At 40.3% G+C, this 27,226-nt stretch overlaps 2 protein-coding genes across 4 annotated transcripts in view; one reads left to right on the forward strand and one right to left on the reverse strand.

Annotated features, from left to right (window-relative positions):
- Nucleotides 1–306: 306 nt before the first annotated feature.
- On the reverse strand, nucleotides 307–3,608 carry MED14OS (MED14 opposite strand). The gene is made up of 2 exons (XM_012498954.2): nucleotides 3,222–3,608; nucleotides 307–813 (listed from the first exon to the last, which is right to left on the reverse strand). The coding sequence occupies exons 1-2, from the start codon at nucleotides 3,559–3,561 to the stop codon at nucleotides 752–754; spliced, it is 402 nt and encodes a 133-aa protein (XP_012354408.2). The 5' UTR covers nucleotides 3,562–3,608; the 3' UTR covers nucleotides 307–751.
- Nucleotides 3,227–27,226, forward strand: part of MED14 (mediator complex subunit 14) — an 86,275-nt gene continuing 62,275 nt past the window's right edge. For 2 of the 3 annotated variants that reach the window (XM_030806803.1, XM_030806804.1), the window contains exons 1-7: nucleotides 3,227–3,812; nucleotides 9,762–9,788; nucleotides 12,312–12,417; nucleotides 24,396–24,569; nucleotides 25,189–25,318; nucleotides 26,046–26,174; nucleotides 26,796–26,903. In XM_030806803.1, coding sequence (XP_030662663.1) covers nucleotides 3,598–3,812; nucleotides 9,762–9,788; nucleotides 12,312–12,417; nucleotides 24,396–24,569; nucleotides 25,189–25,318; nucleotides 26,046–26,174; nucleotides 26,796–26,903 — 889 coding nt within the window. In that variant the 5' untranslated portion in view covers nucleotides 3,227–3,597. The remainder of the gene's footprint in view (nucleotides 3,813–9,761; nucleotides 9,789–12,311; nucleotides 12,418–24,395; nucleotides 24,570–25,188; nucleotides 25,319–26,045; nucleotides 26,175–26,795; nucleotides 26,904–27,226) is intronic. The other variant, XM_003271008.3, reaches the window with a different exon arrangement.

Here is a 27,226-nt window from a genome sequence, read left to right on the forward strand (position 1 = left end):
AGATATGGTGACCTGGTTTCAGTTTCTTGAAACTATCTGGGAGGCATGAGGGTTATTTTCCTGAGGAAGGAACTCAGTTAAGACAAATATAAGTTTCAAGCTTTAAAACTGGAAGGGTCAATATCTATGTTTATTTTAGAAGACTGTAAACATTGGTTCTATGGGACAATTGGGCTGGTTTCAGTAATATAGCCACTTGGCAAACATAGGAAGGGCTAGTAGAATAAATTAATGGGGAAGGAAAGAAAATGTTAGCATGTTTGGCTGAGTTACTAAAGAAATGACCCATATTCAAACCACTTTTGTAAAGTTTCCAATTTATCATTTTAAAGCTTACAGTACAATATTTGACACTATAGTATAGGTACATACTTCTTTCATTCACATTTTTAAGTTGTTCCTCTATTTGGTGATCACCTGATTCACACTTCAGATCGTTTTAGAACTAGCAGCATGATATTTTCTCAGCTCTTAAATTGACTTAAATGCTTCAGATGTTTCATGAGATTAATCTGATTTTAACAAAAGGAACAAAAAAGATTGCAAAACATGGAGAAAAAGGGGAATTTCCTTTAAAGCTCTTTTCATGGAAAAATGAAATTATGATACATATGGTTTCATTTAATGTACAGCTGCCCCTCAGACTCAAAAGGGTTGAAAAGGAATTGAAAAGTAATTTTTTTCATTATTTTGATAAAATTTGCAATCACTTCTATCCAAAATGGAAAGCAAAAGCAGAAACTGCATTCATTCAACAGATGTGGCATTCATAGTGAAGTTGAGAGGAGGAACCATGGGCATGGTCTGACCAACCTAGAAAAAAATGAGAACATTGTAATGGCTTTGCATTTAGAATAAAACCCAAACTTCTTACTGTGGCCTCTAAAGCCATTAGCAGAGTAGCCTTTGCCTGCCTCTCTATGCAAATTAAAACCACACAATTAATTTGTGTAGGGAGCAAACAAATTTTGTTAGAATGTCTATAATCAAAAAGATGAAAGATAAGTGTTGGTGAAGGTGTGGAGAAAAGGGAACCCTTGTACACTATTGATGTGAATGTAAATTCGTAGTACACCCATTTTGGAAAACAGTATGGAGTTTCCTTAAGAAACTAAAAATAGAATTACTACAGGATGCAGCAATCTAACTTCTGGGTATACATCCAAAGGCACTGAAATCAGCATGTTGAAGAGATATCTGCACTCCCATGTTCATTGCACCATCATTCATAATAGCTAAGATGCGAAATCAAAGTGTCCATCAACCAATGAATGAATTAAAAAATGTGGTATAAATACACAACAGAATACTATCCAGCCTTTAAAAAGAATGAAATTCAGGCCAGGTGTGGTGGCTCACGCCTGTAATCCCAGCACTTTGGGAGGCCAAGGTGGGTGGATCACCTGAGGTCAGGAGTTTGAGACCAGCCTGGCCAACATGGCGAAACCCCATCTCTACTAAAAATAAAAAAAAAAAACAAAAATTAGCTGGGCGTGGTGGCACGCCCCTGTAATCCCAGCTACTCAGGAGGCTGAGGCAGGAGAATCGCTTGAACCCGGGAGGCGAGGTTGCAGTGAGCCAAGATCGCATTCCAGCCTGGGCAACAGAGCGAGACTCTGTCTCAAAAAAAAAAAAAAAAAAAAAAAAAACAAGTAAAGAGTAGAATGGTGGTTACCACCAGAGGCTGGGTAGGACAGTGGGTGAAGAAAGGTGAAATATTAGTCAAAGGGTACAAAGTTTCAGTTAGACAGGAGGAATACGTTCTGGCGATCTATTGCACAGCAATGTGACTACAATTAGCAATAACCTTTTGTATCTTCCAAAATTGCTAAAAGTGGATTTTAAATGTTCTCACCAAAAGAAGTATATATATCATTTGATAGATATGTTAATAGCCTGATTTGCTCATTCCACAATGGTTACATGTTTCAAAACATCACATTGTATGCCATAAGTATATACTATCATCAATTAAAAATAAAAATAGTATTTAAAAATGAGGTAGCTGCCTTCCACCAACTGTAATTGTAAGGGGTATAAATAATCCCAATGCATTTTAATAACTAGCACAATGATATTCTGTTTCAATGTGCTTTAGGACCACCAAGGGAGGGAACAAGTGAGGTCACACCTTCAGAAGCAGATGAGCCGCTTTCAACAATGATAAAGAATAACCCAAGTGATGACAGTAAGAGTATTCTAACCTTAGGGAGCATCATGACCATCTCTTACACCTAAGAGGAGATGAAACTGCAAAAAGATGTTTGAAAGGGGTCGCAGCAACGAATGCTTCTAATAGTGAATCTCTACGTTAGGGCATGTTAGAATCACCTTGGGAAAGTTCAAAAATTCCCCAAGCCCAGACCTCACGCCAGACCAATTAAATCTGAATCTACAGGGGTGGAACCCATAGACCTAAGTATTTTTTTTTTTTTTTTAAACAGCTCCTCAGATAATTCCAAAGTGCAGCCAAGGTTGAGAATCGCTGTTTTAAAGCAGGTGCAAAAAATTAAACGTGGACTTTGATGGGGGGACGGGAGTGTCGGTAGGCAGGGATGAACTGAAAAGCCCTTCAGAATAGAGCGGTGACTGCAAGAGCAAGGACAAAAACTATATGAGAGCCCGTGGCAGGGGATTTAAGGGCCGTTTTTGTGTGGGACTGACAGGATTTGGGGGATGGTGACGACCTCAGCATACACCCGACTCTATTAAAGTTGAGTTATTCTGCCAGCGGCCCTGTCCCTACCCGCAATCATATTTTCTAGCACCTTTTCCCACAGTTTGGAGAAAAAAAAAAAAAAAAAAGGCGAAAACGTTCTCCCACGTAACGCGCCGTGGACGTGTATGGGAGGAGCAAAGGCTTGAGAATCACAAGCGCGAGACCGCTACCGTTTCTTCGTGATCCAGAACCAGAATTCACGAACATTTAGAGGAGGCCTCCCCTGCCTGTGTTTGTGCCCCACTTAGGAAGCGATGCTGGATTTCTCTGGGCAAATTGTCGCCTTTACAACGCCAGGGGGCGGAAGAGGGAGGGAGAGCGGCGAGGGTAAGGGCGGGGCAACTGCTGACGTTCCCGCTGACGATTCCGGCTCAGCCCTCACCCTGGTTTCCGGCGGCGCGCGGCTCCCTTTTCCGCTCTCCCGCGCGCTCACAGGTACCGCCTCACTCCCACGCGCCCCCCAGCGCTGCCGCGCTAGACAGCTGAGAGAACAGACACAGACCTGTCGGAAGGTCCTCTGCAGGTCCCCTTTCCGCTCTGCCGATCGACTTCCGCCTCGGGCAGTCAACATGTACGTTGCGGCTGTCTGGCGAAGCTGCTTCTGAGCGTTTGCGGAGGCGCAGCTTCCCCTCTGCGGGGCCGCCCTGCTTCCCCCCTCCCCGCCTCCCCCCGCCCCTCGCTCCCGTCCCTGGGGTCGGCGGACTTCTCGCTACATGGGGGCGGGCTTCCGCGGTCGGCGCACGGCTTCCTGTTCTGAGGCGGCCCGGTGGTAGGCGGTGGCGACTCTGCCCGCTCCCGTTTCGGCGCGGTGACCGAGCGCCCGGGAGGCTCGAGGACCGCATCGTGTGCCGTTGCGCCAAGCCCGGTCCTGCGCCGCCATGGCCCCAGTGCAGCTGGAGAACCACCAGCTGGTCCCGCCCGGAGGCGGCGGCGGGGGCAGCGGCGGACCCCCGTCAGCCCCAGCCCCTCCTCCCCCGGGAGCCGCCGTGGCGGCGGCCGCTGCAGCTGCGGCTAGCCCGGGCTACCGGCTGAGCACCCTCATTGAATTTCTGCTGCACCGGGCCTACTCGGAGCTTATGGTGTTGACGGACCTGTAAGTGCCCCGAAACCCCTGCCTGTTCCCCAGCCCCCCTTCCCGCCCAACCGGCTGAGACGTTTGCACCTCCCTCTCCCCGAGAGGCTGCTGTGTTCTCTGCTGGACTGCTTAGTCTAGAATTTTTGAACTCCTGGGGTTCAGCGGAGGTGGAGAAGAAGCTTTGTATCTGGGGTCTTCCTGGCAACGATGCAACCGAGACTTGTTAATTTTGCGTGTTGTTACACTTCCACTGAAAATTGTATGAAATTTTTGTCCGAGTTCCCAACGGAACTCTCTTGATTTCTTGGCTGGAATACATAATATTCGAGCTTTTAGAAAAAACTCCATAGACGGGAAATTTGTATTACAGCCTCTTGACGATACGTTTTAAATGTAAGCTGTTATTGCTTCTAAGTTAATGCAGGAGCTACATACGTTGTGTATAAAATACAAATTTGAATTCAAAGTACTTTTTTTCTGGAACTTTTGAGTGTTTGAGGTCTTAATGAAGTTAGTGTGAGTAAAATTTTTTTGTAAGTAGTCTGTTATTTCTTGGAGTATGAAGGGGGTTTATAAATCACCTAGTTACCCATGAAATGCCTTGGGCCATGATTGAGTTGTTAATCCCTTCAGAATAGGATCAGAATATACTAATGAATTTCAGTGTGTGAAGAAAAGGCACCATAACATTTTGGGACTCTGTTGTACATCTTATAACCCAGGTTCAGAAAAAGTTAAACAGAATTTTATTTTTTATCTATTGCAAGACTTCAGATCAGTGTTATCAATTGAGAGACATTAGTATGCAGATATTAGGCTGTAAAGCGTCACGGTAATTTGTTTTTAGAGACTGATAACAGATACTTGTTTGCAGATGACTGAAAGAATAGGCTCCACTTACTCCTGTAAAACGTCATTCTCAGTTTTGATGTACTGTACTTTTTTGAATGGGACAGAAAAAAGTAGAGTTAAGCCTACCCATGGCTAATGAGAAATTTAAATAGCTGTCAGGATTAGGGACTATTGTAATGATATACCTCTCTGCACTATTTATTGTTGGATTTCATAAAAATCCAAGAATATCCATGAGAAAGTTTCATGTATGTGGTCACCTGTCCTATATAGAGCTATGGAAAAAAAATGTTGAAAACTGCTGCTATCGGTGGTGTAATTTGCTTTTCCATAGGGGATTTGTAGAAATTCCTTGAATTGTGGTTGTCTTTTTACTATTTTAGGACTTGGTTTATGAAGAGAGGAACATCTGTTTTATTGCCATAGAATAAGTATGTAGTTATAGTCCCACACCCTTTATATGATGGTTCCCATATTTGTATCTCCAGCACAGACCTCTCTGATGAACTCCAGACTCTATATCCAGATGCCTACATTTCAGTATCTTGATGGGCATTTCAACATAGCAACTCCAGGACCAAACTCCTGATTCCACTGTCCTCCATCCTGCAAAACCTTCTTTGCCATCTCACTAAATAGTATCTCCATTCTTCCTGTTGTTGCTCAGGCCAAACATTTTGGAATAACTCCTGGCTTCTCTCTCTTCACATCCTACATACATCAGCAAGTCCTGTTATCTTTGACTTCAGAGTCTGACCATTTCTCAACACTTCCACCAAGTGCTGGTCCAAGCCACCTAATCCTTCACCTGTGTACTGCAATAGTCAGTTCACTGGTATCTCTGTAGTTCCCTTGCGCGTTCTATGGTTTCTTCTCCACAAAATAGCCAGGATGATTCTTTTAAAATTTCTCTGCTTAGACCCCTTCGATGGTTCCCTATCTCACTGAGATTAAAAAGTTTTGATAGTTGCCAGGTGTGGTAGCTCATACCTGTAATCCCAGCACTTTGGGAGGCTGAGGCAGGGGAGGGGGTCACGTGAGCCCAGGAGTTCGAGACTCTGTCTCTACCAAAAATAGAAAATTAGCTGGGTGTGGTAGCCCAAGCCTGTAGTTCCAGCTACTTGGGAGGTGGAGGTGGGAGGATTGCTTGGGCCCAGGAGGTTCGCTTGAGCCCCGGAGGTTGAGGCTGCAGTGAGCATGATCGCACCACTGCACTCCAGACTGGGTGACAGTGAGATCCTATCTCAAAAAAAAAAAAAAAGTATTGATAATCATCTGTATAGTGACCATAAAATTTATAGTCCAAACCAGGACACTTGAGCATAGTGGGACTGATGATAATAATGTCAGAGCAAGAGGCATAAACCAGGACTGTCTTGGGCAAACCAGAAAACCAGAACATGTGGTCATCTTACCTTTAAGGCCTTACATGATGTGCCTTCTCTGTTCCTTACCTTTTTTTTTTTCTCCAACCTCTTAACCACTTTTGGTTTTTCCCTTACCTCTTTAACTGCGTGTCCTGAAACTCTCCTCTTTGCTTATCCTGTTCCGACCACATTACCCTTCCTGATGTTTCTTTTTTATTTTTGAGACAGGGTCTCGCTCTGTTGTCCAGGCTGGAGTGCAGTGTGGCACAGTCATGCTCACTGCAGCCTCTTGACCTGGGCTCAACTGCTCTTCCTGCCTCAGCCTCCCAAATAGCTGGAACTACAGGCATGCGCCACCACGCCCAGCTAATTTTTTTATTTTTGGTAGAGACGAGTCTCACTATGTTGCCCAGGCTGATCTTGAACTCCTGGGCTTAAGCAGTCCTCCCACCTCTGCCTCCCAAACCTTTTTTTTTTTTTTTTTTTTTTTTGAGACAGAGTCTCACTGTGTTGCCCAGGCTGGAGTGCAGTGATGTGATCTCTGCTTGCTGCAGCCTCCGCCCCCCACCCCCCCTCCCCAACCCCGGGCTCAAGTGATTCTTGTGCCTCAGCCTCCCAAGTAGCTGCAATTATAGGCATGCACCACCACACCTGGTTAATTTTTGTATTTTTAGTAGAGATGGGATTTCACCATGTTGACCAGGTTGGTCTCAAAACTCCCAACTTCAGGTATCTACCCGCCTTGGCCTCCCAAAATGCTGGGATTACAGGCGTGAGCCACTGTGCCCAGCCTCCAAACCTTCTTGATGTTTCTTCTTAGTGCCTAGCACACTGCCATCTTAGAGCCTTTGCTTTTTCCCTAGAAATCTGTGAATTGCTTTCTCATTAGTCCTTTAGGTCCTTGTTTACATACAATTTATCAGAAAGATTTTCTCTGACCACCTATAAAATAGTACTCTGCCCCTTCACTCTGTCCTTCTTACTTGCTGCTTGATTTTTCTTTACAGCATTTATTGCCACCTGACATTGTTAGATTGTTGTCCATTCCCACCCCATGAGGACAGAGATTTTGATTTGTTTGTGACTTTCCCTGGGGCCTAGAACAATGCCTGGCACAGAGGGCTTAACTATGTATTTATTGATTTAATACATGAATGAATGAATTTTTAGAATTGTCATAAATCAATATATGGTTTGATAGAAGAAATAATAACTAGTGTTTGATAACTCAGTAGGGTGACTAGTTTGCAAGAATCTATTGTACATTTCAAAATAGCTAGATGAGAATAATTCAAATGTTTCCAGCATAAAGAAAAAACAAATATTTAAGGTGATGGATATCACAAGTACACTGATTTGATCTTTACAAATTATATAAATGTATGAAATGATATATACTGTGAAACTGTACATCTTTAATGCATCAATAAAAATATTGTTCAAAAAGAATTGTAAACCATGGGAAATTTAATAGGAAAAGTTATTTTTGCTCTTGATACACAGGTATACTAAAAAACTTTTTTCACTTTTGATTGTGGTAATTATTAATAAAATTAGTTTGGGAACTTACCATGGAAGTTCCTAAATAGTATATTTTCCCTAAAAACTGTCAGGATTAATATGTTAATGTAGAGCCAGTGTTCTAGGTATACTTTATGAGTCTTTAGGGAAACAGTTACTTACTTCAGTAATATGTGATGCTTGTGTGTGAACTATTGAAGGTAAAAAGGACAACCTTGGCAACTTAGGTGGTTTTGTTTTGGTCTCAGATTTCTGGGTTTTTTCCTTCTGCTTGTTTACCTCCCTTCCCCCTCAACATACATGCTCTCATCTTAGAGTTTACTCTCTACCTTGACTTTTTAGAGACCTAGGTTCTACTCTTTATTTTTTTTTGAGACAGGGTCTTGCTGTCATCCAGGCTGGAGTGCAGTGGCACAATCATGGCTCACTGCAGCCTCGACTTCCAGGGCTCAGGTGATTCTCCCACTTCAGCCTTCCAAGTAGCTGGACTACTTGCCACCACACTTGGCTAATATGTATTATTTGTAGAGATGGGGTTGCCATGTGTGCCCAGGCTGGTCCCAAACTCCCGGACTCAAGCGATATCCCCCCCCCCCCCCCCCGCCCCACCAAGCCTCCTAAAGTGCTGGGATTACAGGTGTGAGCCACCGCACCTGGCCCCCCCCTTTTTAAAAAAAAACAAAAAAAACTTCTTTTAATTCAGAAAATGCCAGGATCTCAGTCATGTAATCTTGTCTTATTGTGCTTTGGTGTAAATAAGTTTCTATGCCTTACTTCCCAACATTTGCATTTTAGAACTTTTACTCTAAATGGTAGCTTTCATATCCATAAAGAAATTTCAAATAGATTAGGAGGGATAGGGGAAAGGGGAGGCAGGCAGCAAAGCCTGTCTTTTGTCCCTGAACTGATACTACCTCTGACATGAGATGGTCCTTTTAGGGTCTCTGAGGCATGTAGGAGGAGTGGGAACAATGATTCCTGTTCTTTCTACCCCCAGAAACTCTACTCCCCTTCTCCCCTTATAGATACCCATCATTCTCATTCTCCCCCTCCCTTGAAGTGAAGACAAGGGCTGTGGCTTCTCAAGGAGTGTTCTCAAGAGGTTTGGCATGTATAGGAACTTGCCAGTAGCTGCCTTTATTTGCAGTCTTCTAACAGGGCCTTAATTTCTGCTTCATCCCTCTGGTCTGCTGGCCCTTCCAGCCCCCACCTAGTTCCCTTTATCATTCTGACCATAACTTTAACTTCCATCTCACCGTCTACCCTAAAAATAGGAGGTAACTATAAGCCGGAGATCATTTTAATATTTTCTCCTCCTTGTACTTTGAACCTCTGGAAGTAGTTGTAGTTTTTCTGTTCCTGTGGCACGTGGGTGGGAGACAATCTAAATGGCTGGGTGTGTATACTTCAAGAACTGATTAGCTGTGGGAGAGGCATGAGACTTGTTTAGGCCATTGAATCTTGGACTATGGGATAGAGGTTAACAGAATGTGGCAATTCAGGAGGCATTAAGGATCTTTCTAGGCATCAGTGGATGTGAGTGTTAAATGGTATAACTTATCTGGGAAGAAGTTGACATTGGTTGCTGGCTATCAGTATTGGGGGACTAGCAAAAAGAAACTTAAAAATCCTATTGGAGCTGTTTAAAAGCAATAAAAAATTTTTCATCTAACCACCATGCAACATAATTACTGTAAAACCCTTGACATACACTGGCCCTTTTGTATGCTTAGCTTCCAGTTTTGTCCACCATAACACAACGTGGAGGGATTATTGCTTGGAAACAGATATCCATTGGATACAGGGAGGCTGGCAACCAAGTAGTAAGTTCTGCATCTGTGACCATTTTGGTCTTAAAATAATCTTTTCTCTGACACTCTATGATATAGTGTGCTAATATGGGACTTGGGCTTTTTAAATGTTTGAGGTTCATGCAATACATTTTGAAGTATTTTGAATGGAGAAAAATGTTCTTTTGTTGGTTTTTGCCTTACAACTATACTGCTGAAACTCATAAATCTAAAATGTTCTTTTGTTGGTTTTTGCCTTACAACCATACTGCTGAAACTCATAAATAAAAAAAAGGTAGCCACATGAGCCTGTAGTAGCTGTTTACCCAGTTTTTCTGAAACATTAATGTATTTAATAGAGTCAAAGTAAAGACTATTATCACATTAGAATGAAGGTATGCATGTATTTAATCGGTTTCTTTTTTTTTTCTTCTTAGACTGCCAAGGAAATCTGATGTGGAAAGGTGAGTATGGAAAAAAAAAAACCCTTAAAGTCTCTTTATTTATCAATCTATGAGTGTTGGTGTGTGGGTATGGGTGGTGTAGGGCTGTGGATTGTAAACCTAGGCCCAAAGAGTCTAGAATGATTTTTCACACCATGTACTTAGGGAGTCCTGGGAAATGTAATTTCCTCACCCTTAACAATACTTATTGTGAGACCAGTTCTAAATCTTCTATTCTACAAACCTTTATTGAGTGACTGACCTGGTCAAGTCCCTAAGGGTGATATTAAGATATAGAAGGTATAGTCTGTAAAGGAAGATGCTGAGGAGCAGCAGACTGGCTTTAGAAAGTTGACTGCCACGGGCATGGTGGGGGGCGCCTGTAGTCCCAGCTACTCAGGAGGCTGAGGCAGAATAATTGTTTGAACCCAGGAGGCGAAAGTTGCAGTGAGCCGAGGTCACGCCACTGCACTCTAGCCTGGGCGACAGAGCAAAACTTTGTCTCAAAAAAAAAGAAAAAAGAAAGTTGGCTGCTAATTTATCACTTGCAACAATGATGCTATTAAGTATCTTTAGAGAATTGACATTTGCCTACTGCTCCTACTGTTACATAGTTAACATTTTGGTTCAGTTGGAGCTTGGAGCTTAAGATTTAACTTAAGGCTAAAATGTTTCCAGAGGCCAAAGGAACAAGCTAAATTAAAGTTTCAAAGAAATCATTTGATAGAGATTTAAATTGTAACTACAGTATATGGTACTTGACCGTATCTTTGGCACTACTTATGCTCCTTGGTTGATTTTTTTTTTTTTTATACCAAATCACTTGGCAACTTTTTAGCATTTCTTAATGGCAACACTCCATTGCCAACCCCAACTTAACTTTTTGATCGAATTAGAGATCAAAAAGGTAGAAGTGAAAGAGACAATTAAGGCAACCTGTGTTATGGTTTGGCTGGTCAGTATTAAAGGAGGAAAACGTTAAGTCAAGGATTTGTTCTGTCCACTCTGGGGTATGAATGGAAACTGGGCCTTTGGAAAACTGACCCATGTTCCCTATCACTTGAGACAACATGGTGTCAGAAAACCATGTTACTATAGTTTACAAAGGGGGATACTCTGGTTTCTCTTCAGATCGTATAAATCTTTCGCCTTTTACAAAGGGGGACATCTCCATTGTAGTAGAGGATTGCATTTGGGAAACCGAATTAATGATAGACAAGTGTATTTGCTCTGTGAGAGGAGCAGAGACCTTGCATCCTCTATAAGCCATTGCTGAGTTAGAGTGAAGGTACTGAGGTTCCCAGCCCTGAGATCTGCTGGATCTTGATGTGTGTTTAACATTTCTGCTGTGTCTCAGTCTTGTCTTATGATCCTTCATAGACACTGGCAAAGAGTCATAATTATGCCCTTGATTCTTCTCTTTATAGTACCACTAATCATATTGCTGGCCGATCTTTAAGAGAGCCTTTTAGGGTGCTTGTGAGCTATGTGTGCTCTCAGTAGGAGCTAGCCTCTAGCCTTCAGTCAGGATTGTACTTCAGCAAGAACTTTTCCTTTGGTGCATTGCGTCATGGTGGTGGTATTGGCAAGATGCAGAGATGTGGATTGGATCTGTAGGTCATTGAACAGCTGTACCAAGATTAATAGGTCAGAGTCTACTTGGAGGGAGGTTGGTGTCCTGCTGGGTCCGGTCATCAGCCTGGCTTGTTGAATATTTTTTTTCAGTGTCTTAAAGTAAACCATAGAAGATATGATTATCAGTTTTATAGCTGCTATGAAGTTGAGAGATCTAGCTAACACATTGATTGACGTTAGTAAAGCTTTTGGGGTTTTAGGATGAGATAAAAGTACTGATGAATATTGGGGGAAAAGGTATAATAGTGAGTATAGGATAAAACTAGATATGGACAGACCTTTTATTTTTAGTACTCAACATAATTTCTTTAGCTTTGCTTGGATATTTTTTAATGTATCCAAGTTTGTCATTGAAATTAGTTTGGTAAAGAGTTACATAGTTAAGTTCTTTAATTATTCAATCTTTCATGCTGGTACAGGATGGGAACTGGTGCCCTTTTGTAGAATGAATACAGTTTCAGGCTTTGGTAAAGATCAGTTTCAATTCCTTTCACTTACCAAAAGGGTTACTAATTACTTACTAATTAAATTACTCCTAATTTCAGTTATGAACTTATAATTCATAACTCCTCATTTAATCCCTTCTGTGAACTAGTTTACTTCTACTGCTATATACTGAATTTAGTATTTTTTTGTAAACAACTTTTATTAGAATATAAAATTAATTTTAAAATGTGGCTTATTGCTAAAACATTCTAGTGGGTTTATTGCTCTGAGGTGAAAAAGCATATGCAGATAGTATACAAAATGTGACAATAGTTCATATTTAGATAAATATTTTAGGTGGCTCATTTTGTAGTGGTTTGTAAGCAAAGGCTGATTTATTTAATTATTTTTTGCTTAGCTGAAATAAATTGTGAAATACTTTTTCTAATATGTTGGTTCATTAAGAGTTGTTTTATCTTATAGGAAAATAGAAATAGTGCAGTTTGCTAGCCGGACACGCCAACTCTTCGTTCGATTATTAGCTTTAGTGAAATGGGCTAATAATGCTGGCAAAGTGGAAAAATGTGCGGTGAGTTAAACTTTTTATTTTACTTTGTATAAAATAACTTTTCGAATGTTATGATAGACATAGTTTTACATTTTAGCTTTAACTTATCCCTGCTGATTTGAGTGACATGTGAATAATCATATTTCTGAATGATAATGTATATTTCTGCAGAAACTTAGTATTTGTTTATGGACACCTGATCAGAAAGAAGAGGAGATAGCTGGAGACATCATTACATGAGGAGACTTTAAATATGAGACTGGAACTAAAGGGGGAAAATTGTTAGTTTATATTCGTGCTATTCCTTAGAATTTGCAAGGTTCTCCCTTAAATTTTGCTTATGAATTCTTGACATCCTGTGAGAATGGCAGAGTTGGTATTTTTTTTTTCCAGTTTTACAGATGACAAAATGATAAGGTTCCTAGAAGTTACATGGCTTCTTCAAGGTCACAGAGGCTGGTAACAGCATTTTTCTGTTTGTTTATCTACTAATTCTCCAAACCTCTAATAAGCACAGGGTATAGGTCACAGAGGATGGAATCTTCAATAAGGAATAGTCCCTGCCTTTGAGAACCTCATGGTCTTTTTGACTGTTGAATCACTCTTTGGAATGCAAAGTGACATGCAGTGCAGTGTACCAAAGATGCTAAAATCTACCAAAAATAAAGTTTTATGCTATATTCAAGAAGTGTTAAGGAGTAAAAACTTGATTTTTTTGCAGATTGTTCACTATTGGCATATAGAAATACTACTGATATTTTGTATGTTGATTTTGTATTCTGCAACTTTACTGAATTTATCAGTTCTAATAGTTTTTTGGTGGGGTCTTTAGGTTTTTCCAAATATAAGATCATATCATCTGCAAACAAGGATAATTTGACTTCTTCCTTTCCAATTTGGATGCCCTTTCTTTCTTTCTCTTGTTTGATTGCTCTAGCTAGGACTTCCAGTACTATGTTGAATAATAGTGGTGAAAATGGGCATCCTTGTCATGTTCCAGATCTGAGAGGAAGGGCTTTCAGTTTTTCTCCATTCAACATGATAATTAGCTGTGGGTCCGTCAAATATGGCTTTTATTATGTTGAGGTATGTTCCTTCTATACCCAGTTTTTTGAGGGTTTTTATCATGAAGGGATGTTGAATGCTATTACATGTGTTTTCAGCATCAGTTGAAATGATCACATGGTTTTTGTTTTTCATTCTATAGATATGATGTATCACATTGATTGATTTGTATATTTTGAACCATCCTTGCATCCCAGGGATAAATCCCACTTGGTCATGATGAACGGTCTTTTTAATGTTTTGTTCAATTTGGTTTGCTAGTATTTTGTTGAGAGGATTTTTGTATTAATATTCATCAGATATATTGGCCTATAATTTTCTTTTTTTGATGTGTCTTTGTCTGGTTTTGGTATCAGGGTAATACTGGCCTTGTAGAATGAGTTTGGAAGTTTTCCCTCTTCCACTATTTTTTGGAATAGTTTAAGTAGGATTAGTATTAGTTCGTCTTTAAATGTTTGGTAGAATTCAGTAGTGAAGCCATAAGGTCCTGGGCTTTTATTTGCTGGGAGACAAATTATAATTAATTTAATGAATTATAGCTTCATTCTTGTTACTTGTTATTAGTCTATTCGGGTTTTGAATTTCTTCATGGTTCAGTCTTCACAGGTTGTATGTGTCTAGGAATTTATCCATTTCCTCTAGATTTTCCAATTTATTGGCATATGGTTGCTTACAGTAGCCACTAATGATCCTTTGAATTTCTGTGGTATTAGTTGTAATGTTTCCTTTTTCATCCCTGACTTTATTCATTTGGGTCTTCCTTTTTTTCTTTGTGAGTCTGGGTAAAGGTTTGTCAATTTTGTTCATCTTTTCAGAAAACCAACTTCTTGTTTCATTGATCTTTTGCATTGTTTTCTTCATTTCAAATTCATTTATTTCTGCCCTGGTCTTTATTATTTCTTCTAATTTTCATTTCGGGTTTCTCTTGCTTTTATAGTCTTTAAGATGCATCGTTAGATTATTTATTTGAAGTTTTTCTTCTTTTTTTGATGTAGGCACTCATAACTATAAATTTATCTCTTAGTGCTGCATCCCATAGGTTTTGGTATGTTGTGTTTCCATTATCGTTTATTACAATAAATTTTTAAATTTTCTTCTTAATTTGTTCATTGACTCACTGTTCATTTGGGAGTGTATTGTTTCCGTGTGTTTGTATAGTTTCCAAAATTCCTCTTGTTTTCTAGTTTTATTACATTGTGGTCAGAGAAGATGCTTGATATTATTTCAGTTTTTCTGAATGTTTTATGACTTGCTTTGTGGCCTAACATACGGTCTATCCTTGAGAATGATCTATGTGCTGAGGAGAAGAATGTGTATCCTGCAGCCTTTGGATAAAATGTTCCATAAATATCTATTAGGTTTATTTGTTCCATAGTGCAGATTAAGTTCCATGTTTCTCTGTTGAGTTTCTGTCTGGGAGATCCGTCCAATGCTGAAAGTGGGGTGTTGAAGTCTCCAGCTATTATTGTGTTGACATCTTGCTCTTTAATAATATTAGTATTTGGTTTATATATCTGGGTGTTCCAGTGTTGGATACATATATGTTTACAGTCATATCCTTTTGCTGAATAGACTCCTTTATCATTAATGACCTTCTTTGTCTCTTTTCATAGTTTTTGTCTTGAAATCTATTTTGTCTAAGTATAGCTACTCCTACTCCTTTTTGGTTTCTGTTGACATATAATCTTTTTCCATCTCTTTATTTTCAGTCTATGTATGTGTGTCTTTATAGGTGAAGTATGTTTCTTATAGGCAACAGATTGTTGAGTCTTGTTTTTTTAAATCTATTCAGCCACTCTGTGCCTTTTTATTAGAGTTTAGTTCATTACATTCAGTGTAATTATTGATAAGTAGAGATTTACTCCTGCCATTTTGTTGTTTTCTAGTTTTGTGGTCTTCTCTTTTTTCCTTCATTCTTGTCTTCCTTTTAGTGAAGGTGATTTTCTCTGGTGACATGATGTAATTTCTTATTTTTTATTTTTTGTATCCATTGTATTTTTTTTTTTTTTTCTGAGACGGAGTCTCACTCTGCCCAGGCTGGAGTGCAGTGGCGCAATCTTGGCCCACTGTAACCTCTGACTCCTGGATTCAAGCGATTCTACTGCCTCAGCCTCCTGAGTAGCTGGGATTACAGGTATATGCCACCACGCCCAGCTAATTTTTGTATTTTTAGTAGAGACGGGGTTTCGCCATGTTGGCCAGGCTGGTCTTGAACTTCGGACCTCAGGTGATCCACCTGCTTCGGCTTCCCAAAGTGCTGGGATTACAGGCGTGAGCCACTGTGCCTGGCCCTTTATATGGTTTTTGATTTGAGGTTACTATGAGGCTTGCAAATACTGTCTTATAACCCATTATTTTAAACTGATGACAACTTGACACTGATTGCATAAACAAACACGCAAAAAGAAAACTAGTGAAAACTCTGCAGTTTAACTTTATCTCCCTCCTTTTTAACTTTTTTGTTTCTCTTTAGTTCGTATTGTCTTCAAAAGTTCTATATCTTCAAAAGTTGTTGTAGTTACAATTTCCTGTTGGTTTATCATTTAGTCTTTCTACTGAAGATAGGAGTAGTTTACATAGTATAATTACAGTGTTATAATATTCTGTGTTTTTCTGTGTGCTCAATATTACCAGTGACTTTGTACCTTCAGATGATTTCTTCTTGCTTAGTAACATATTTTTCTTTCAGATTAAAGAACTCCCTTTAGCATTTCTTGTAGGACAGGTCTGATGTTGATGAAATCTCTCAGCTTGTTTGTCAGAGAAAGTCTTTATTTCTCCTTCATGCTTGAAGGATATTTCCACCGGATATACTATCCTAGGGTGAAAGTTTTTTTCCTTCAGCACTTTAAATATGTCACGCCACTCTCTTCTGGCCTGTAAGGTTTCCACTGAAAAGTCTCCTGCCAAACGTGTTAGAGAGCTCCATTGTATGTTATTTGTTTCTTTTCTCTTGCTGCTTTTAGGATCCCATCTTTATCCTTGACCTTTGGGAGTGTGATTATTAGATGTCTTGAGGTACTCATCTTTAGGCTAAATCTGCTTGGTGTTCTATAATCTTCTCGTACTTTAATGTTGATATCTTTCTCTAGGTTTGGGAACTTTTCTGTTGTTATCCTTTTCAATAAACTTACTACCCTTACCTCTCTTTTTCTGCCTCCTCTCTAAGGCCAGTAACTCTGAGATTTGTCCTTTTGAGGCTATTTTCTAAATCTTGTAGGTGTGCTTCATTCTTTTTTGTTCTTTTGTCTTCTGTCTCTTCTGATTGTGTATTTTCAAATAGCCTGTCTTCAAGCTCACTAATTCTTTCTTCTGGTTGATCAACTCTGTTATTAAGAGATTCTGATGCATTCTTCAGTATGCCAATTGCATTTTTCAACTCTAGAATTTCTGCTTGATTTTTAAAAAAATTATTTCAATCTCTGTTAAATTTATCTGATAGAATTCTGAATTCATTCTCTGTGTTTGCTTGAATTCCTTTGAGTTTCCTCAAAACAGCTATTTTGAATGTTCTGTCTGAAAGATCGCATATCTCTGTTTCTCCAGGATTAGTTCCTGGTACCTTCTTTTGTTCTTTTGGTGAGGTCCTGTTTTCTTGGATGTTCTTGATGCTTTTAGCCCTGGGCCTCGAAGAGTTAGGTATTTATTGTAGTCTTTGCAGACTGGGCTTGTTTATGTCTGTCCTTCTTGAGGAGGCTTTCCAGATATTCGAAGGTACTTAGGCCCCAAGCTCAATAATGCTGTGGTTTTTGCCGACTCGTAGAGGTACTGCCTTGATGGTCTTGGATAAGATCTGGAAGATTTCTCTGGATTACCAACCAAAGGCTCTTCTTCTTTTTCCTTAGTTTCTTCCAAACAAAGTCTTGCTCTTTGTGCTGAGCCACCTGGAACTGGCGGTATGGTGATGTAAGCACCCATATGGCCACCACCAGTAGGACTGTACCAGCTCAGGCCTGAAGTCAGCACAGCACTGGGTCTTGCCCAAGGCCCAGTGTAACCACTACCTGGCTACCACTTACCTTCACTCCAGGCCCTAGGGCTCTATGATCAGCAAGTGGCAAAGCCAGTCAGGTTTGTGTTTTTCGGGGTGGCAAGTTTCCCCAGGCTTTGGGTGAGCCCAGAGATGCTGTTTGGTGGCCAGGGATTAGAGTCAAAAACATTAGTAATTTGCCTGATATTCTTTTCTTACAGTGGCTAAGCTGGCACTCAAACCACAAGACGAATTCCTTCCTGCTTTTCTCTCCCCTTTCTGCAGGCAGAGGAGCCTCCCCCCTTTGGCCATCACCGGCTCATGGGAGGGGTTCTGCTAGGCCACCACTGATGTTCACGTGAAGTCTAAGGGTTCTTCAGTCAGCTTGTGGTGAATACTGCCAGGCCTGGGACTCATCCTTCGGGGCAGTGGGCTTCCCTCTGGCCCTGGGGAGGTCCAAAAATGCTGTCCAAGAGCCTAGGCCTGGACTTGGGGACCCCAAGAGCCTGCTTGGTGCTCTACCCCACTTTGGCTGAGCTGGTACCTAAGGTGCAAAACAAAGTCCCCTTTACTTTTCCCCCTGCTTTTCTCTAACAGAAGGGGTCTTTCACCATAGCCACCACAGCTCGGAATGTGCTTGGTCACACCTGAAGTCAGCACAAGGTCCACGGCGTACTACCTGGGTATCGCCGCTGGTTATTCAGGGCCCAAGGGCTCTTTTATTCAGCAGGTGATGAATCCTGCCAGGACTGGGTCCTTTCCTTCAAGGCAGCAGGTTCCCTTCTGGCCCAGGGTGTGTCTTTGTCATCTGTGAGCTAGAGCCTGGAATAGGGGCCTCACTACTCTGCCCGGTGCCCTGTCCTACTGTGGCTGAGCTGGTATCCAAGATGCAAGACAAAGTCCTTTTTACTCTTTGCTCTCCTCTCCTCAAGCAGAAGGAAGGAGTCTCTTTTGTTGTCATAAGCTGCGCTGCCTGGGATTTGTGGAAAGGTGGTGCAGGCACTACCTTAGGTCCCCCAGCAGGTGTATCCCTAGGTCATGTGCCACCTAGTCCTCTGGCTCTCAGCCCAGCCTAGCACTAGGAGTTGCCTAGGAATTGCAGTGCTTGTGTCCTAGACAGCCTTTCATGTTTACCAAGGACTCCAGAGTACTTTGGCCCACATTAGCAAGGCTTGCTGAGAAACTCAAGTTCCAACCGCTGTGATGGGCAATTCTCTGGCCAAGGCTGGTCCAAATGCTCCCTCTGGCCCAGCACAGCTTTGCTCTCCACTATGACAGGGCAGCACTGAGTTCAGTGTAAAGTCCCCTAGTCACTGTTCTCTCCCTCCCTTAAGTGCAGGGCCTCTGCTGGGGTGGCAGGGGAGGAGTGGTGTCAGCGATTCAAGACTGCCTCTCCTGCCCTCCTCAATGCCTCTTTCAGTGATATGAAGTTAAAACCAAGTACTGTGATTGCTCACCTGATTTTTGGTTCTTGTAACAGTGCTTTTCTGTGTGCAGGTAGTAAAAATTTCATCTTCCTGGAGAGGGGGGGTGACTGGTGTTGGCTTGTATTCCACCATCTTGCTCTGACCCTCTCAGCATTTTTGTTTTCTGAATGTGGATACAGATGTGTTTATGTCAGGGATAAAGTCCATCAATGAGAATTAGAGGGATTGTTCATGTTTCAACACTTCTGTTCTCAGCCTAATGATTATTTAACTAGTTTTATTAGAGATTCTTGATAATGATCTTTAGCCATGCCAGATGTGTTATGAGTGTATATAGATCCATAGTTTATAGAACTCTGACTAATGGTAAAACAACCTGGATAATGTTTTGCCTAAGAAAAAGATAAAATATCTCTCATTCTCCTAGATTTTTTTTCAGTAGCTTTATTGAGATATAATTTACATACCATACTATTCACCCACTTAAAATATACAATTCAGTGGTTTTTGTTATATTCACAGATATGTGCAACCATCATCACAGTCAATTTTAGAACATTTTAATCACCTCAGAAAAAAACCTGTGTCCTTTAGTTACCACCCCCAGCTCTCCTCTAGCCCTAAGCAGCCACTAATCTACTTTGTTTCAATAGATGTGCCTGTTTTGAACATTTCATATAAATGTAATCAAATGTGTTGTGTTGTGATTGGCTTCTTTAACTTAGCATTTTTTTTTTTTTAGTGTAGTATTTTCAAGATTGATTGATGTGGTAGCTTGTGTCACTCCTTCATTCCTTTTTATGGCTGAATTGCATGGATATACTACATTTTGTTTATCTGTTCATCAGTTAATAGGCATTTGGGTTGTTTCCAGTTTTGGATTATTATGACTAATGCTGTTGTAAATAGTCATGTCCAACTGTCTGGATGTATGCTTTTATTTCTCTTGACTGTATACCTAGGAGTGGGATGGCTAGGTCATATGGTAACTCTTTGTTGAACTTTTTGTGGAACTGCCAGACTATTTTACAAAGTGGCCACACCATTTTACATTTCCACCAGCAATGTATGGAAGTTTAGTTTCTCCACATCCATGCCAACACTTGTTGTTACCTGACTTTTTGAGTCTAGCCATCCTGGTAGGTATGAAGTGACATCTCATTAAAGTTTTAATTTGTATTTTCCTGATGACCAGTGATGTTGAACATGTTTTCATGTGCTTATTGGCCATTTGTGTATCTTGTTTAGAGAAACATTTATTTGGTGTTAAATTCTAAAGGAGATTATTATTAAACATATTCACAGCTGGTGTGTGAAAACCTAAAAATAACATGGATTAGTTCTTTGTGAACTAAGACTATGTGAATGGATTCACTAATCAGTTACTCAAAACTCAAGTTTTATCTTTTATTTATGTATTTTAAGACATGAAGTCTCACTCTGTCACCCAGGCTGGAGTGCAGTGGTGTAATCACAGCTCACTGCAACCTCAAACTTCTGGGCTCAAGCAGCCCTCCCACCTCAGCCTCCCTGAGTACCTGAGACCACAGGCACACACTACTGTGCCCATCTAATTTTTTAAAAGTTTTTATAGAGATGGGGTCTTACTTGGTTACCCAGGCTGGTTTCAAACTCCTGGCTTCAAGCAATCTTCCCGCCTCTGCCTCCCAAACTGCTGGAGATTATTACAGGTGTGAGCCACCACACCCAGCCAAGTTTTATCTTTATTAATTATATTTCTAAGTTAAAGGAATGTAGCTGAAGCTGGTGTATTTTGAGTTCAGTGAAGTAGTTTAGAGAGTGTTTCATTAATTGTTTATGTTCAAGTGGAGCGATAGGGGCTGGATAAACTGTGGCATCCCAGTAGGGTTGATGCATGTCTTTCTGCTGGGGAGGTCTTTGGTACTCTTTGAACTTGACTTTGGTCTGGTAAGCATTTTTACAGTGACCTGAGTTAAGGGAGATGTGAGATGGCCTAAATCTGAGTAAAAGCCAGTTAAAAAGTTGAGAATGTATTAGTAGTGTCATGACTGTTGATAAGAAGTTAGTGTTGGTGGCATTGATAGAAATTCATTGTACTAGTCGTAGAAGGTAGCATTTTTACTGGACCATGCTGTATGTTGGATCTAACTAAGAATTAGAAGAAATATTTTTGTTGTTGTTGTTTCAGCTCTTCTGATTATTGACTTTCTTTGGGCAAGTGTCTTAACCTAAGCCTCAATTTTGTCATCTCTAAGATCGTAGTAATTACCTGGTTGTACTTCCTAGAGTTGCAAAAATCAAATAAAATGTTTGAAAACACTGAGAAATTGTAGAGCACTGTGTTCGTGTGATGTTGGTATTAATTCTGGGTACTACGTTTTAAGTTGGCCACTGACAGCCTGTTTGAAGGACATGAGAGAGAAAACTTTAAGTGTTGTTCTAGAATAGAACTAGAAGATGGCCGGGTGCAGTGGCTCATGCCTGTAATCCCAGCACTTTGGGAGGCTGAGGCGGGTGTATCACCTGAGGTCAGGAGTTTGAGACCAGCCTGGCCAGCATGGTGAAACCCCATCTTTACTAAAAATACAAAAATTAGCTGGGGGTGGTGGTGCACTCCTGTAATCCCAGCTACTTAGGAGGCTGAGCCAGGAGAATTGCTTGAACCCGGGAGGCAGAGGTCACAGTGAGCAGAGATCACGCTACTGCACTCCAGCCTGGGCAACAGAGCAAGACTCTGTTTCAAAAACAAAACAAAACAAAACAACAACAACAAAAAAACAAACCACGAACTAGAAGATAAAGGTTTTAGGGAGGTAGTTTTTAGCTCTGTGATGAGCTCTACTAGTTTAGGTATCCTTATGAAATGCATTGGGTAGAAAACTGATGGAAAGGATTTCTGTATTGGGCATGAAGTTGACCTGTATCTCATAATGGGTGTTTTGGAGTGTTTTCTATGTTCTTTCTAGGCACTGTTCTAAAGGTTTTTTTATGTGTTAACTCTTTTTTTTTTCAATTGATATATCATAGTTGTACATATTTTGGGGGTACATGTGATATTTTGATACATGTACATAGTGATAAAATCAGGATAATTGGGATATTAATTATCTCAGACATTTTTCTTTGTGTTGGGAAAGTTACAGTTCTTCTCTTCTGGTTGTTTTGAATATACAATAAATTATTGTTAATTATAATTTCCCTACTCTACTATCAAATACTAGAACTTATTCCTTTTAACTATATTTTTGTACCAACTTTTCTTCATACCTCCTCCCCGCTTCCCAGCTTCTCCTAACCAGTATTCTACTCTCTACCTCCATGATATCCACTTTTTTAACTCCCACATAGGAGAGAGAATGTGCAATATTTGTCTTTCTGTGCCTGGCTTATTTCACTTAACATAGTGACCTTCACTTCCATACGTGCTGTTGCAAATGGCAGGCTTTCATTCTTTTTTATGGCCGAATAGTATTCCATTGTGTATATGTACTGTATTTTCTTTATTCATCTGTTGATGGACACTTGGGTTGATTCTGTATCTTGGCTATTGTGAATAGTGCTGCAGTAAACCTGGGAGTGCAGATATCTTTTTGGTATGCTGACTTCCTTTCTCTTGAATATATACTCAGCAGTGGAATTGCTGGATCATATGGTAATTATATTTTTAGTTGTTAGTGTTTTTTTTTTTTTTTTTTTTTTTTGAGACAGGGTCTCATTCTGTCACCCAGACTGGAGTGCAGTGGCACAGTCATGGCTCTTTGCAGCATCGACCTCCTGGGCTCAAGTGATCCTCCCTAGTAGCTGTGAGACCACAGGCATACACCACTATGCCAGGCTAATTTTTTTTTTTTTTTTAATTTTTTGTAGAGACAGGGTCTCCGTATGTTGTCCAGGTTGGTCTGCAAGTCCTGGGCTCAAGCAATCCTCCTGCCTCTGTCTCCCCAAATGCTAGGATTACATATGTGAGCCACCACACACAGCCTATTTTTAGTTTTTTTTTGAGGAACCTCCATAGTGTGCTCTGTAGTGGCTGTAGTACTTCACATTCCCACCAACAGCGTGAGGGTTCCCCTTCCTCCACATCCTCACAAGCATCTGTTATTTTTTGTCGTTTTGATAATAGTCATTTTAACTGGGGTGAAATGATATCTCATTGTGGTTTTTATTTACATTTCCTTGATGATTAGTAATGTTGCATTTTTTCATAATACCTTTTGGCCATTTGTATGTATTCTTTTGAGAAATGTCTATTCAGGTATTTTGCTCATTTTTTAAATGGAGTTATTTGGTTTTATTTTGCTATTGAGTTCCTTATGTATTCTGGATATTAATACCTTGTCAGATAGATATTTTGCAGACATTTTCTCCCATTCTGTGGGTGGTCTCTTCACACTGTTGATTATTTATTTTGCTGTGCAGAAGCTTTTTAGCTTGATATAATCTCTTTTGTTTATTTTTGCTTTTGTTGTCTTTTTTTTTTTTTTTTTGAGACGGAGTCTCGCTCTACTGCCCAGGCTGGAGTGCAGTGGCACGATCTTGACTCACTGCAACCTCCGCCTTCCGGGTTCAAGCAATTCTCCTGCCTCAGCCTCCCGAGTAGCTGGGACTACAGGCTTGTGCCACCGCGCCCAGCTAATTTTTTGTATTTTTAGTAGAGACAGGGTTTCATCATGTTAGCCAGTATGGTCTCGATCTCCTGACCTTGTGATCCTCCCGCCTCGGCCTCCCAAAGTGCTGGGATTACAGGCCTGAGCCACCGCACCCAGCCCAGGCCAATGTCTTAGAGCATTTTTCCAATGCTTTCTTCTAGTAGTTTCATAGTCTTAGGTCTCACGCTTAAGCCTTTAATTCATTTTCAGTTCATTTTTGTATAGCGTGAGAGATGGGGGTCTAGTTTCATTCTTTCGCATATGGTTATCGAGTTTTCCCATCACCATTTATTAAAGAAACTGTCCTTTCCCCAGTGTATATTCTTTGTGCTTTTTTGGAAAATGAGTTGGCTATGTGCGGATTTCTGTGTTCTCTATTTTGCATTATCTCTTAATACAGAGAACAACTTTATGAGATTGGGAATCATGATCACCTCCATTTTACAGTTGAAAAAACTGAGGCACAAAGAGGTTAAGTTACTTACGCAAGGTTACAGGGCTAGTAAGTAGCAGAGTTAAAATGAAGAACAAGGCAGTCTAGGTCTAGGAGTCCATGCTTTTAACTCCTTCATTACCAACCAATTCTGGAAGTCTGTAAGAGGAAAAAACCATTTTATTCTACTTACTTTTCCTAACTTTGATATTATGTATGTGTAATGTTAAGGATGGAGAAATGAATTAGAAAGCTTTTACTTAAAGTGACAGAAAATTATTGCTCTTAATATCAAATACAAGTGTATTAAATATTTCTTCAAGTTACTGGAGAATGTTTGAAGAACTACTTTGAAATATGGAAAACTGATATTAATTCCCCTTGAAGTTCACTTTGGAATGATTTAACAATATTTAGTGTGAAAAGGAGATAGTTTTCAGGGATGCTTAATGCATTTACCCTTTACTTTAAAGATGATTTCAAGCTTTTTAGATCAGCAAGCCATCCTGTTTGTGGACACTGCTGATCGCCTGGCCTCGTTAGCTAGAGATGCTCTGGTCCATGCACGCCTGCCTAGTTTTGCCATCCCATATGCTATTGATGTACTGACTACCGGATCTTACCCACGGCTGCCAACCTGCATTAGGGTAAGTGCTTTGCCCCCATGTTCCTAAAAACTAAAGGTTTTGGCACTGGATCGGATTGTATTATTAAGTAGCCCAGCAAAAAACATTGTTAAAACAAACAGTACATATAGTTTGCTTTTTTTCTCTATAACTAAAGTTGTGCTTTTTTGAAATAAGTTGGGGCCAGATGTGAGTAGATATCAAAATGGGTGGAGGTTTTTTTTTCCCCCCAGGGGTGCGTGGATGTGCAGACATAACATCTATTTCAGATGTGAAAATGCTACATGCTAGTTGCTTTTTGAAAATGTTTTAAACTTTTATTGTTTTGGTAGTTTACTGACTTGGTGCCATATTGTATTTTATACTTGTAAGAACTTGTGGAAGCTATCAAGTGATATTTATTTGGTTTATAAATAGAGCATAAAGGAGGTCATGTTGTATTATGATCTTAGCTAAATGACTAGAATCATTATTGCTCTTATGCATGATAGTAATGGCCATTGTTTTTGTATGTAGACTGCAGAAATGAGTGTTGAGATTCTCTTAAAGTACGAAACACTGTCTGTATAAAGACAGGAAAAGATTGAAAAAAAAATCCCTTTTTGTACATTATTTAAAAATCACTTAAATTTTTTTGCAGGATAAAATTATTCCTCCAGACCCAATTACCAAAATTGAAAAACAAGCCACACTCCATCAGCTGAATCAGATTCTTAGACATCGGCTTGTAACCACAGATCTTCCTCCTCAGTTAGCAAATCTTACAGTTGGTATGTATCTGAAATTTATTTTTTTTAAGAGTTGATGGCCAGGTGTGGTGGCTCATTCCTGTAATCTCAGCACTTTGGGAGGCTGAGGCAGGCAGATCACTTGAGGTCAGGAGTTTGAGACCAGCCTGGCCAACATGGTGAAACCCTAAAAATACAAAAATTGACCAGGTGTGGTGGCACACACCTGTAATCCCAGCTATTCGGGTGGCTGAGGCATGAGAATTGCTTGAACCTGGGAGGCAGAGGTTGCAGTGAGCCAAGATTACACCACTATACTCCAGCCTGGGTGACAGAATTTGCATGTTAGAATATTTTCCTAAACAGCTTTTTGGGTTTTATTCAAAGAAAAATAGCATTATGAAGATTTGACTGACGGTTTTATGGTGTTTGATTCTATGACTTGTCAGCCATATCATTTCTCTTTAGTACCTAGAAATAGAGTACTGGTATTTGCAGCTTGGGAGTGGGGCTGGAAAGAGAGAAGAGTCCCCAGAGTTGAGCCTCAAGAAAATATTGTTCATTTATGTTAGAAGAGTTGCCTTTCATTTCTTGACCTGGAAGCTGGCTACTTCTTATTCAGGAACCATTGAATTGTTGGAACCTTATGAAAGAACCTTCAGTCTATTTAAAAATTTTTATAAGTAAGACTGAAAGTTCTAGGTCAGGAGGAAGATTCTCATTTTCTAGCAAAGTACACTTCTTTTTCTTCATCTTTTTCTTCTAAAAGCAAATGGCCGGGTGAAGTTTCGTGTTGAAGGAGAATTTGAAGCCACCTTGACTGTGATGGGAGATGACCCTGATGTTCCATGGCGTCTTCTCAAGCTAGAAATTCTAGTTGAGGATAAGGAAACAGGAGGTAAATCATAAGTAGTGATTTAAATCATAAGTATTAATGTAAATGTTTGATATTTTTATATTATTGAAATATTCCCGGCTGGGGATGATGACTCATGCTTGTAATCCCACTACTTTGGGAGGCCGAGGCAGGTGGATCGCTTGAGCTCAGGAGTTTGAGACCAGCCTGGACAATATAGCAAGACCCCATCTCTACAAAAAATTTAAAAATTAGCCAGGTGTGGTGGTGTGCTCCTGTAGTCCCAGCTACTTGGGAGGCTGGGGTTGGGAGGTGGGAGGATCACCTGAGCACAGGGAGGTTGAGGCTGCAATGAGTCGTGATCACGCCACTGCACTCTAGCCTAGGTGACAGAGCAAGATCCTGTCTCTCTGTATATATATTCCTGCAAAATAATAAATGTGTGCAGCAATTTATCCCGTAATTTGAAGCAAGTTTTATAATTGTAACTACCTATTGACCATGGAAGTTTCAGTGTTTCTCAGAGTACAATGTCAAGTTTCTGTAGATAATTTCAGTGCTTTTTAAAAAAATTCATTGTTATTATGTACTTCCTTAGTTGGTATAGTGACATACTTGTACACCTATTTGATTAACTGCCTTCTTTTCTTCTGCCAATGGAAGATGGGCGAGCTTTGGTTCATAGCATGCAAATCAGCTTCATCCATCAGCTGGTGCAGTCTAGGCTCTTTGCTGATGAGAAACCTCTTCAGGATATGTACAACTGCCTACGTATCCTTCTGAAATTTGAGACATGTATTTGTAAGGATTTTGTGGTACCTCTCCCACATTTTTCATTTGTCCTTAGTCTTGAACTGTAGCAGCCTACATTCCTTTCCCCCATCTCCCCTACCCTTTTTGGGGTGTAAATAGGGCTGGAGAACTGGCCACTGTGAAGAATAGTGATATGTTTATAATAAACCAAATTTAAAATTTTACTGTTGACTTTGCAGGTAAAAGCAAAAAGTGATTAGTTAAAAATAGTATTGTTTGAGGCTGGGCACGGTGGCTCATGCCTGTAATCCCAGCACTTTGGGAGGCTGAGGTGGGTGTAT

The sequence above is a fragment of the Nomascus leucogenys genome, chromosome X (genome assembly GCF_006542625.1).
Source record: "Nomascus leucogenys isolate Asia chromosome X, Asia_NLE_v1, whole genome shotgun sequence".
NCBI lineage: Eukaryota > Metazoa > Chordata > Mammalia > Primates > Hylobatidae > Nomascus > Nomascus leucogenys.